Source organism: Chiloscyllium plagiosum, chromosome 18, assembly GCF_004010195.1.
Source record: "Chiloscyllium plagiosum isolate BGI_BamShark_2017 chromosome 18, ASM401019v2, whole genome shotgun sequence".
In the NCBI taxonomy this organism is placed as follows: domain Eukaryota; kingdom Metazoa; phylum Chordata; class Chondrichthyes; order Orectolobiformes; family Hemiscylliidae; genus Chiloscyllium; species Chiloscyllium plagiosum.
This window is the reverse complement of record NC_057727.1, coordinates 13,594,725-13,606,917: the sequence shown is the minus strand read 5'-3', so window position 1 is coordinate 13,606,917 and position 12,193 is coordinate 13,594,725. Positions and strand designations below refer to the sequence as shown.

General features: G+C 43.9%; 1 protein-coding gene across 6 annotated transcripts in view; it reads right to left on the bottom strand.

Annotated features, from left to right (window-relative positions):
• Window positions 1–12,193, bottom strand: part of sema3fb (sema domain, immunoglobulin domain (Ig), short basic domain, secreted, (semaphorin) 3Fb) — a 258,663-nt gene that overhangs the window by 68,451 nt on the left and 178,019 nt on the right. For 5 of the 6 annotated variants that reach the window (XM_043707713.1, XM_043707715.1, XM_043707716.1 and 2 more), the window contains exons 5-7: window positions 10,643–10,762; window positions 5,022–5,057; window positions 458–551 (exon numbers count right to left, since the gene is read on the bottom strand). In XM_043707713.1, coding sequence (XP_043563648.1) covers window positions 458–551; window positions 5,022–5,057; window positions 10,643–10,762 — 250 coding nt within the window. The remainder of the gene's footprint in view (window positions 1–457; window positions 552–5,021; window positions 5,058–10,642; window positions 10,763–12,193) is intronic. The other variant, XM_043707714.1, reaches the window with a different exon arrangement.

The window sequence follows — 12,193 nt, the reverse complement described above, 5'->3', positions numbered from 1 at the left end:
GTGACACTGCGCAAAGGATGCTAAGGCAAGCTAAAGGAATTCAAAACACGAACCAGGGTACACATCTGGAATGAAAATCTTCCCGTTGCTGCAAATTCCAGTCTGCATTCCAGGTGTTCAACAGTGAATGGGCCTTAATTCTCAACAATGACATTAGCTGAGTTAAGGGCATTCGGAGTTGATCAAGCACACACAAACAATCACAACAACATTGTTTGTGACTGACATACCAGTCCAATCGCCTTCAATCTGTCCAGTGACAGTGACTCGTGTTGAAAGTTACTTGAACTGTTCCTGTGGGATCAGTTGTTTGCTGCAGGATAACTTGCCTGACCACCCACCCACCTTCCCACTGCCGACAACACCCCCTTCACAAGTCTTTAACTTCCCCTTCCTTTGCTGCCCTGGACCTGTCAAGAAAACCAGCGGAGTCGAGGAAGAGTAGTGAAATACTCACTAATTAATGATGACACACTGTCAAGCTTGGGGTCATAGGAGCACTTGCCCTTGCCTGATTCGACTTTTCCTGGTTCCAGATGGAAGATGTAATCCTGAGAATTGTGAAACAGCCAGAGATAGAGATAAGAAAGAAAGAGATTGAGGAGAGAGAGAGAGAGAGAGAGAAGATAACAAAAAAAATTTTTAAACACTTTTATAGTAAAACTGTAAGATAGCAGAGATTGGTTTCTGCCTCCTGTGCTAGAGAAACTATAGAATCCATCTTCTTAATAATGCTCCATATTAAACATACGCTGAAACACAGTAGAGTGTCTATAGATGCTGCATACAACAGGAAAATTGTACAAATACCTCTTTAGTAACTTATTCCTCAATAAATTTCATGATTTAATGTTCTGGAAATGGGGCTTCGCACAGCAGGAGCACATGTCGGAAATATGAACAAATGGGTCAATGCAGCTGATTTGCTGCCATGCACAATTTTCTATCCGTTAATTGGATGCAAAATGGTGCAGGCAACGAATGAGGCATGCCGACCTCTGTGACTGCATCCTCAATATACCCAAGACCTTTGTGTGAACCCTCGCTCTAGGGAAACGCTAAATTGTAAAGCCGATCCCATTATTTTGTTAAAGTAACACAGTGTTTCCTTCTCCAACCATCCAGCCAGTGGACAGTCTACCATCTCTAGTATTCATTGCTCATTAAAATAGACTCCCACAAAAATACCCTCTGTGTAGCTAAGTCCTTATGGAATAATGCAACACATCATCCCTTGCTCTGTCACTAGAGAGAAAATGTTAAACTCCCATTTTTAATATGCCCCCATTCAGTTTCTAATCTGCTTTTAATAAAGCTGTCAAAGACAATTTTATCAGTCAAAGCACCACATATTTTAGAAACTTTATCTCTACGCATGGCAGTCTATAAAAATATTTATATATCGGCCACTATTTGACATCAGAGTTTAATTGCCTCCAGGGTGAAGACATCAGAGAAGAGATACTGCTATGACGAAGCATGGGCTATACTCTGTCCATAACTGTAAGAGATTGCCTGCAGTCAAAGTAAAGTTTGATCTGTTTGGGGAATTCAACATCCTTGATAATACCCAGAATCCAGCCTGTGCTCAAGGAATAAAGGTCTTCCACCTCTTCCACGTCGAACTAAATTTTCAACACTTTTCTGAATGAATGTGGTAGAATCCTAGCATTCTGGTGCCTTCCTTAGGTATTCCGTAACCGTTTGAAAGAGATTGCTTATTGTTACTGATTGGACAGGGATGCAGCAGGAAGATGGTGGTACTCCTTGCTGGTTTACAAGGAGTAATGTCTGAATTTCTTAAGTTTAGCAAGGCTGCAATGATTGGAGATTGGATCAGTGGTTCAGTAGGAAGGTGACGAATTTGATTGACAGGTTATTAGAGGTGGATGGACTGTATCTGTGCTCCCTGCTGGTTTAAGGGTAGGTGTAAGAAGTGAAAATATGTTGCTGGAAAAGCGCAGCAGGTCAGGCAGCATCCAAGGAACAGGAGAATCGACGTTTCGGGCATAAGCCCTTCAGGAATTCCGAAATGTTGATTCTCCTGTTCCCTGGATGCTGCCTGACCTGCTGCGCTTTTCCAGCAACACATTTTCAGCTTTGATCTCCAGCATCTGCAGTCCTCACTTTCTCCTCCTAGGTGTAAGAAGTGTATGGGTTCCTGATGGTTTGTCTCTGACATTTTGCTGTAGGTTGAATGATTGTATCTGCATTCACTCGCCAGTCTTTGCTTATTGGCTATGAATGTTAGATTTGCAAATGCTGATATATTTCGAAGCTGTACTGACGTACCTCCTGTAAAGGGTTTCTGGTGATGGGGGCCCAGGGATGAGATTACACTGAACACTCACACTGAACATAACACACAGCATAAAAGGCTGAGGAGTGGCGGGTGAGGGATTGTTTGCTGTGTTCTTGAGGCTTTTCCCAACACCCACGCGCCATCCATCATCTGATAATGATTCTTTTTTTCCCCTATGTCTCCAAGGCAAACGATGGTGCACTTGTCTTGGTGAATCAGACAGGTTGTTAGATCTACCCCTGGCCTGGATCCCTGAAGAGTAATATTCACTGCACTTATGACATTCCATCCTATTGTCACTAGTTCTCCAGTTTCAAAAATTGTCAAACATGTAAGAGAGGGGAGAGAGAAAAAAAGAAATATAAACTTGACAGCAAATCCCAGAAGCCGCTGGGAAAAGAGGCTGCTGGCCCACTCACTGTAACCAGAGAAGAATGACCAAGGAGAGCCAGGATTTCTACTCCCCTTGCACTGAGCTTTCTGAAGCTCCTCCAAGGATCTGCACTGATCTCCTCAGTCAGGGACCAATGCCTGGACAGCACCTTGCTTTCTCGTGTGAACACCCAGTGAGAGTACAACACCTTAGTTGGCAGGGGCAGCGCACACTTGAATCAGAACAGGCTGACCAGTGTGGTATTTCACACGGTTGCAGGCCACCCTCAGCAAAATGCGGAGTGGTTAGCACGGGTCCGAGCAGTAACTGTTACCAATACACAGGCCTGTGGAAACACACCCGACAACACATGATTTCCAGATGCATTCATGACAATTGTGTGGGAATATCCAGCCCTACCCTTGATTAGAGGTGACTCGCTTTTAAATTCTGCATGAATCCATGGCAATATCTCCCACTCTGCTCTAAAACCACCTGTGAGATGTCAAATGAAAGAGAAAGAAAAGGCAGGGCTTGGGGAAAAGATGCATGCAGCTGATAAAAAGCTTCATTTCATTCCTCTCTTGCGAGCTGTGAGCTGAAGGGAAACATGCGTTGGATCCAGACTCATTGAAGTTGGAATTTTGCTCGAGTCTGGTGCTGAGCTTAGCTCATGCTGGTCTCTGCCAACATTAGGTATCTATACCCTGTACTGGGCAAAAAACCAACACCACACACCTTACAGTTCAGATATATCTCCATTGACACTCGCCCATGTACAGTGCATACTGGGTACATGTTGATGCTACATTTCAGCCTGGTACTGTGTGGCTTATGGATGGAAATTGCACCCTTGGACTGCCCAAGAGGTATCTGTTCACCTACAGAATTTCTATCCAGTTAATCATTCATGCTATTCGATCTCACGGATGCCAGTTTCATCGGGCAATCGTCCCGATCTTTGCCCCTGATCTCATACCTAAGGCATGCCAAGTGCACTGGCATGAAGCTCATGGGGAAACATGGAGGAGTTCTGTTGGACCAGGGGCCCATCCTCTACATGGTAGGTAGGGAGACGGTTTGTGGTACAGTTTGGATCAGACAAGAACATAAGAACTAGGAGTAGGAGTGGGCCCTTCAGCCCCATGGGCCTGCTCCACCATTTAACACGACCGTGGTTGATCTCATCTTAGCTTTAACTCCACTCTTCTGCCTGCTCGCCATTTCCCTTCAACCAGTTACTAATTACAAACCCACCTACCTCTTTAAATGTATTCAATTAGCCAGCACCCACTGCACTCTGGGGTAGTGAATTCCGAAGATTTGTGACCCTTTGAGAGAAATAACTGCCCTTCATCTCTGTTTTAAATCTGCCACCCCCTTATCCTAAAACAATGACTTCTCATTCTAGATCGCCCCGAATCCTCTCAACATCTACTTTGTCAATCCTCTGTAGCATCTTATGGACCTCAATTAGATCTCCCGTCCTTTGTCTAAACTCTAGCAAGAAGCTAACGACTCAAGTCCTGCACCAGACTTGATTATCCGATAGATAATTTGGATAATTTATACACCACCACCATGTTGATTTGCTTTTAGTTCAGAGGACTCCTGGTCACTGTTCTCCAAGCAGTACAGCCAGAATGTGTTGGGATTCAGATATTGGAGATTGGGGTCTATATTCCTGTTCTCATTTCATTTTCCAATGCAAGTCCCTGAAAAGGAGTATACTGCGCTTGGGTGTGTGATATGCCGAGGCTAATGTTCCCAGCAGCTCACCAGGTTAAGCTGCATTTGAATCCCTGAATCACCGAATTAATATGGTGCAGAGGGAGGCCATTCTGTCCATTGTACCTGCACAGTTAGAACCTAGTCGCATCCATTAAAGTTTAGTGTGTTTTACCTGCCCTGTACTCAGAGATGGATTGGAGTTGGTCGTCCCAAAGAGAAACAAAATCACCTCTCTTATCTTGGGAAGTTTGAAAGTGCTAGTCACATGTTGGGGAGGAGAAAGGTTTCATATGAATGTCTGAATAATGGCAAGCAACTTTTCAGAATCGACCCATAAAAGGGGCAAGCTGCCTCGTTGTTAAAGGGAGCCCTGAATGAAAGCCAGCTAGGCACTCAACAGGGAGTAGCCTGAAAGCAGAGGCCTAGATACTGAGTAGAGACTAGGCCCCAAGCCTACAGTAAACATTGAGCACTGGCTAATGTCCTCCAAAGATCAGTCACTTGTCCAAAGGGATGGGGGGAAGTGGCAGAAGGGCTGTAAGGACAGAAGTAGGGTTGTCTCACAAATCTTTGTGCAATAAATAGCAGACAGGGGAGGCTTGTGAGCAGGTTTACCTGCTGTCCAGTGAACAGTGGATACTGCAGGGAAACCTAAAAGAAAAGAAAAGGGAGAAAGTACAAATATAAAATTTCAAAAATAAGGAGATCAGGCTGACAGACCTGATAAAATGACACAGTACATTGAGTGTAGTGGAGACCAATTTTGCATAGACTATGATTGTGGAGAATTCTGACGGGAATCAATGAACAGCCAGTAGGGAGTCCAAGACTACAGCTTGGATTATTTTCCTTAAAGCAGAGAAGGCTAAGTGGAGATCCAATAGATGTGTTTGAAATTGTGAGAGATTCAGAGAATGTAAATAAACAGAGGTTGTTTCCAGTGGTCAATGGGAGGGCGCAGTTTAAGGTAATTAAAATAGTTAGAGATAGGATGAGGAATAAATGTTTAATGTTACAAGTGGGTAAAATTTGGAGCGAACTACCTGATAAGGCTAAAGAAGTTGGAATGGTGTAGGGGAAGAACAGAGCACCAGAACTACCTGGATTTCTTTCCGAAAAAATGGCCTCCTTTCATCTTGGACAATTTGGATAGTGATGTTATGGTGATGTTACCGGACTAGTAATCTAGTCTTAAAAACAGAAATTGCTGGAAAAAAACAATGACCTGAAAAGTTAACACTGCTCTCTCTCCACAGATGCCGCCAGACCTGCTGAGTTTTTCCATCAATTTCTGGGGTTTTTTGTGACTTCCAGCATTCGTAGTTCTTTGGGCATTTTTTTTGGAATGTAGACTGCTGGATTAATGTTGTGAAGGCATGGGTTTAAACCTCATCATGGCAGAAGGTGGAATTTGCTTTTAATTTTTGAAAAAAAGAACTTCTCCAATGATGACCAATTGATTGACACACCATTTGGCTCAATAATGTCATTTAAAGGAGGAATCTACCCTCTTTACCTGGCCTGGTAAATCCATAGCATTGTGGTTGACCCCTAATTGCCCTCTAGACAATTAGAGATGAACAATAAATGTTGGCCTAGCCAACAATGGTCACATTGTGCAAATGAATAAAAGGATGCGTTGACATACTTAATTTAATTAACTGTTTGAGAAGGTGACAAAAGAACACAATAGCGATAAGGCAGAAGATGTTCTTAGATTTCAGTAAGGATTTACACACAAGTTTTCATGGAAAGGCCAATACCAAAACTAATGTAAGTAGGTATTTATAGAAATATTTTACTATAGATATGGAGTTACTCCACTGATGGAACCACAAGGATGGTGATACAGGAATTTGACTGTACATGCGAATTGGGCAGATAAGTGGTAGATCAAAATTCAATGTACAGGACAAAAAAAACTCAAAAGGGTCTAAGGAAGGATGATTATAAAAAAAGTGGAAAAAAATACAATGCATGGAAATTGAATGAAATTAGGTGCTGAATAATTTTTATTTATTCATTCATTCATTCATGGGACGTGGGCATCGCTGCCTGGGCCCAACATTTGTTGCTTGCTCCTAGTTGCCCTTCAGAAGGTGGTGGTGAGCTGCCTTCTTGAATCGCTGCTGTCCACCTGCTGTAGGTTGACCCACAATGCTATTAGGGAGGGAATTCCAGGATTTTGACCCAGCAACAGTGAAGGAATGGTGATATATTTCCAAGTTAGGATGGTGAGTGGCTTGGAGGGGAACTTGCAGGTGGTCTTCCCATGTATCTGCTACCCTTGTCCTCTAGATGGAAGTGGTTGTGAATTTGGATTGGCAGTTTGGTAAGGATGAGGTCAAAAATGATTTTCCCCACTCGTTGGTTCTTCACTACTTATCAGAGGCACAGTTGAGCAGCATTATCCTTTAGGACCTGACCAGCTCGATCAGTAGTGCTGCTGCTGAGCCAGTCTTGGTGGTTGACATTGAAATCCTCCATGAAGCCATGAGACTTTATTGGATCCAGAACTAATATGGAGGACTCGCAGGGCAACTCCCTCCTCACTGAATACTCCTGTGCATCCACTCCTGCTGAGTCTGTCCTGTCGGTGGGACTGGACATATCCAGGGATCGTGATGGTGGTGCCTGGGACATTGTAAGTATTAATTCTGTAAGTAAGACTATGTCAGGCTGTTACTTGACTAGCTCTCCAAAGTTTGGCACTAACCCCCAGATGTCAATAAGGAGAACCATGTAAGGATTGTTTCTGCTGTTGTCTTTTGCAGAACCTGGATAGAAGCCAGGTGGTTCACCTGGTTTAATTTCTTTGTTGAGACTTTGTGGCGATTGATACTATGGAGTGGCTCACAAGCACATTGCTGTGGGTCTGGAGTCACATGTAGGCCAGACCAGGTAAGAAAGACAGATTTCCTTCCCTGAAGGACATTAGTGAACCAAGTGGGCTTGTCCAACAATCAATTTTTTTAAAAATTCAATTTAAATTTCACCATCTGCCTTGGAGGGAATCGAATCAAAACAATAGCTGAGTTTCCTGGATTTATTGTCTAGCAATAATATCACTAGGCTATCACGCATCTCCCCAATTTGAAGTTATTACAATGATGCTTGGGGCAGTGAGTTGTGTTGCCATAGTCTTACCAGACCATAGGGGCTGCTCTCTTATTAGAGAGAACAACTAGTGGTGATTTAACCTGAGAGCCACCAGAAAGGGCCGTTGCTGGGTCCTCTACTTTTTATCATTTACATAAATGATTTGGATGCAAGCATAAGAGGTACAGTTAGTAAGTTTGCAGATGACACCAAAATTGGAGGTGTAGTGGACAGCGAAGAGGGTTACCTCAGATTACAACAGGATCTTGACCAGATGGGCCAATGGGCTGAGAAGTGGCAGATGGAGTGTAATTCAGATAAATGCAAGGTGCTGCATTTTGGGAAAGCAAATCTTAGCAGGACTTATACACTTAATGGTAAGGTCCTAGGGAGTGTTGCTGAACAAAGAGACCTTGGCATACAGGTTCATTGCTCCATGAAAGTGGAGTCACAGGTAGATAGGATAGTGAAGAAGGCGTTTGATATGCTTTCCTTTATTGGTCAGAGTATTGAGTACAGGAGTTGGGAGGTCATGTTGCGGATGTACAGGACATTTGTTAGGCCACTGTTGGAATATTGCGTGCACTTCTGGTCACCTTCCTATCGGAAAGATGTTGTGAAACTTGAAAGGGTTCAGAAAAGATTTACAAGGATGTTGCCAGGGTTGGAGGATTTGAGCTATAGGGAGAGGCTGAACAGGCTGGGGCTGTTTTCCCTGGAGCGTCGGAGGCTGAGGGGTGACCTTATAGAGGTTTACAAAATTATGGGGGGCATGGATAGGGTAAATAGGCAAGGTCTTTTCCCTGGGGTCGGGGAGTCCAGAACTAGAGGGCATAGGTTTAGGGTGAGAGAGTAAAGAGACCTAAGGGGCAACTTTTGCACGCAGAGGGTGGTACGTGTATGGAATGAGCTTCCAGAGGACGTGGTGGAGGCTGGTACAATTGCAACATTTAAAAGGCATTTGGATGGGTATATGAATAGGAAGGGTTTGGAGGGATATGGGCCGGGTGCGGGCAGGTGGGACTAGATTGGGTTGGGATATCTGGTTGGCATGGACAGGTTGGACCGAAGGGTCTGTTTCCATGCTGTACATCTCTATGACTCTATGACCTCAGGTGAGGAGGAAAGTCGTTTATGGTAACCACAAGCCAGGGTGGCACGGTGGCTAGCACTGCTGCCCCACAGCGCCAGAGACCTGGGTTCAATTCCCGCCTCAGGCAACTGTCTGTGTGGAGTTTGCACATTCTCCCCGTGTCTGTGCGGGTTTCCTCCCACAGTCCAAAAATGTGCAGGTTAGCTAAATTGCCCATAGTTTGAGGGGAATGGGTCAGTATGGACTTGTTGGGCCAAAAGGCCTGTTTCCACACTGTAAGTAATCTAATCAATGATGGGAATTGAACCCAAACTGTTGGCATCATAATACTCTGTAAACCAACAATCCAGCCAACTGAGCTAAACCAACTCCAAGTTGACAGTGAGTAAAGAACATCAGGTATATATTATTGAGCTTAATGGATGATTTTTCCAGGTCACTTTATAAACTATTGATATGATTGTACTTAGATTCTTTAGTACATTGTGGTCACCACAGCACAAAAGGGACATTGGATACAGAAGAGAGTACCAGAGTGATTGAGGTGATGGACAGCCTGGAGTATGAGAAGCAATTGTGTAAATCAAACATGTGCTCAGTTAAAAAGAAAAGTTTGAGATGGGATTGGATTGCTGCTTTTAGGGTTTTCACACGAGTAGTGACATGTGGACCAAGAAAAGGTGACTTCACTTTGTCGAGGTCAGTAGAACTGGAGGACAGCGTCTGCAACTGATTGGAATTAAAATCAAAATGAACCAGCTGGAACTTTGGTGAAGAAGCTGTACATCTATGCAGTTGGCTTCCTCGGGAGACAGTGGAAGCAGACAGGGTCAGTTCATTCTTAAGTAAACTGGTTTCTTTTAAAAAAAAATCATTTTAGGACAGTGTAAACAAGCAATTTTAAGATCAAATACATCATAGTCATGGAGTGTGCTTCGGAAGAAAAGACAGCTATGCACCACGACCACCCCATCCTGGCCCATACATCCTGACTTTCTCTCACAGGACCCAACACAGAAATCCTGCTTAGCTACTTGGCAGATGCCAATTAACCTTATTAATAAGCCACTTGACACTCATCATCTCTGATCCCTTCAGAATTTGGTATTTAACTTTAGAAGAATGAAAGCTGATCTCATTGAAGATTCGTAAGGGGATTGACAGGGTAAATGCTGAGAGGATGTTTCTCCTCAAGGAAGGATCTCTGACCAAAGGGCGTAGTCTCAGAATAAAAGGGCACCAATTTAAGATGGATACGTGGAAGAATTTCATCTCTTAGAGGATTGATAGTCTTTGGAACTCCTTGCCGCAGAGATTTGTGGGGGCAGAGTTCCTGAGATAGATAGATACTTGATCAGTTGGGGAATCAAGGGTTACAGGAACATGTAAGAAATTGGAAAGTAAGGAATTTCAGGTCAGCCTATTAAATGGTGGAGCAGGCATGAGGGGCTGAATGGCCTACTCCTGTTCCTAATGCTTATGGTTTAATGTGACTCACGTGGCACCTGCATCCATCTTTCCAGTGGCCAGCCCCTTTGGCTGGGCCTTGAAGGATGATTAGGAGTGGCATTGCTGGCAATGGGCAGCTGCTGGCCTCTGAATGACCGATAGCTCTCAGGGGATGGGATTACTGTGTCTGGGGTCCTAAATCCCCTGGCCAGCTGAGTGCCTGACAGCATCTAGGTGGTATTGTGCCTTTTCCATTGGAATGAAATGAACCTGTAGCTCGTGGACAGGACCCCTGTTCCAAATTCTGGCCCAAATCTGCATCTATTATAATCAACCCATTCAGAGAAATTATTATTGCACATCTCTGGAGAAGGTGGCATTTGAACATTAGCCTCCTATCTCAGACATAGGGACATTACCACTGCACCACTTAGCTCTCCTGGGTTTATTGTAGACAAACACTCCACTACTATTTCATCATGTGATTTGTCACGTTGGTGGAAGGTAAACAAAATGGATCTTTAATATTGAGTAGTTCCTGTGTAAAGGAGCATTCTTCGGTGGTGAGGGAACGTCTAGTACTTTAACAGCTTACCTCTGCCTTACGGCCCCTGTTCACATAGGTGCAGATAGGGTGATATGCTCCACTCCCACAGACGTAGAGGTGAGTTCGGTTCCAGGGCTCAATCAGGCAGATGAAATTTGCACACTCGCCCTGACAGAGTTAAAACAAAAGGGAACCATTATAATCCCATGAACGATCCACAGTCCACATAATAATCTGCAAAAGATTTTCTGACAGTGAGGGAAGTGAGGGGGTATCTGGAAATCTTGTTTAGGTATCCTACATACAAATTCCAATGCATGCATTGGGCTGCATTTGCTCAGGGTCATAAACTGGGGTGGAGACAAAGGGTGAGTGACACACTAGTTAGGTTCTGATGGCTCTAAGAGAATGAAGGTATTCAGTTTTAGCCCGTTGTGTATGGACTGGCCCTCATTTGTACACAAAACAGGCCCACAGTTCTGCTGTTGACCTGAGAAATGCAGGTGTGCGTGTGGAGTCAACACACAGCTGGCAGGTTCCCAGAATTGGAAGGAAACTGGCACCCATGCGAGATAGCTCAGTCAGACTTTCTCACCCAGATCTTAGTGGACACAGAATGTTGGTATTTATCCACCACCTTCAGTACAGTGAGACATTCCAAGATCCTCTACAATAAAAAAAACTGACATCGCGCAACGTACGGTGATCTTAGTTCCGATGACTAAAAGCTTGCTCAGAGGTAGGGTCGAAGCAGAGAGCTGCATAGAATTCTAGTGATTATGGCCTAGGCATCTGAGGCATGCCTATCAGTGGTGTAGTGACTAAAACAGGACACGATTAAGAGGCCTGATGTGGAAGAATACCAAGTTCTTGAAAGATTGTAAGACTGGAAGATGTTCTATTCCTAAAAGGAGTGAAGCCAAAGAGATGTTTGAAAATGGAGAAAGGGATGAGAACTTTAAACCCAATGCAATTTGCCGTAGGGTGAACAGGATTGCCAACAAATGCACACTAGAATTTCCAATGTAGATAGAGAATGGAAAATAGGACAGCGGCCAAGAGGGAATTTGAATCCTGAGTCTAGAGGTAACAGCAGTGTGGATGGAGGACGTAAAGCTGGAGTACAAACCATGTTTGGGATAAAGAGCACTAGAGTCTGCAACATGGGGAATTGAAAGGTAACTTTGAAGGTGTAGGGACCAACTTTCAGGGGGCTGTTTGCGATTATACATCGAATAATATCTCCACCTCACACACATACCATGCTGTACTCTCTGTCGGTCGGATGGTGAAAAAATGGGAAACACTTACTTCCTCAGCAAATATCATCCTTCACTTTGTCAGGCAACAATTACACCACAAAGAACTTATCAAATGTTCAAAATAAATATTTCAAGCGACTAAGCAGTAATACATTGTATCTCTGTCATTTGTTACAACTCAAAAAATTAATAACAAAAAGTCGTTCCGGATGTAAATGTCTGATTTTGGGACTTTCTCAGCGGCTCGGGTTACAGACTTGGTTAGTTTTCCTGTGAGCTGGTTGTCAGCTGTGTTACCTTTGAGGGATGAGTGAGTGAAGAGGAGGAGACAGGGGAG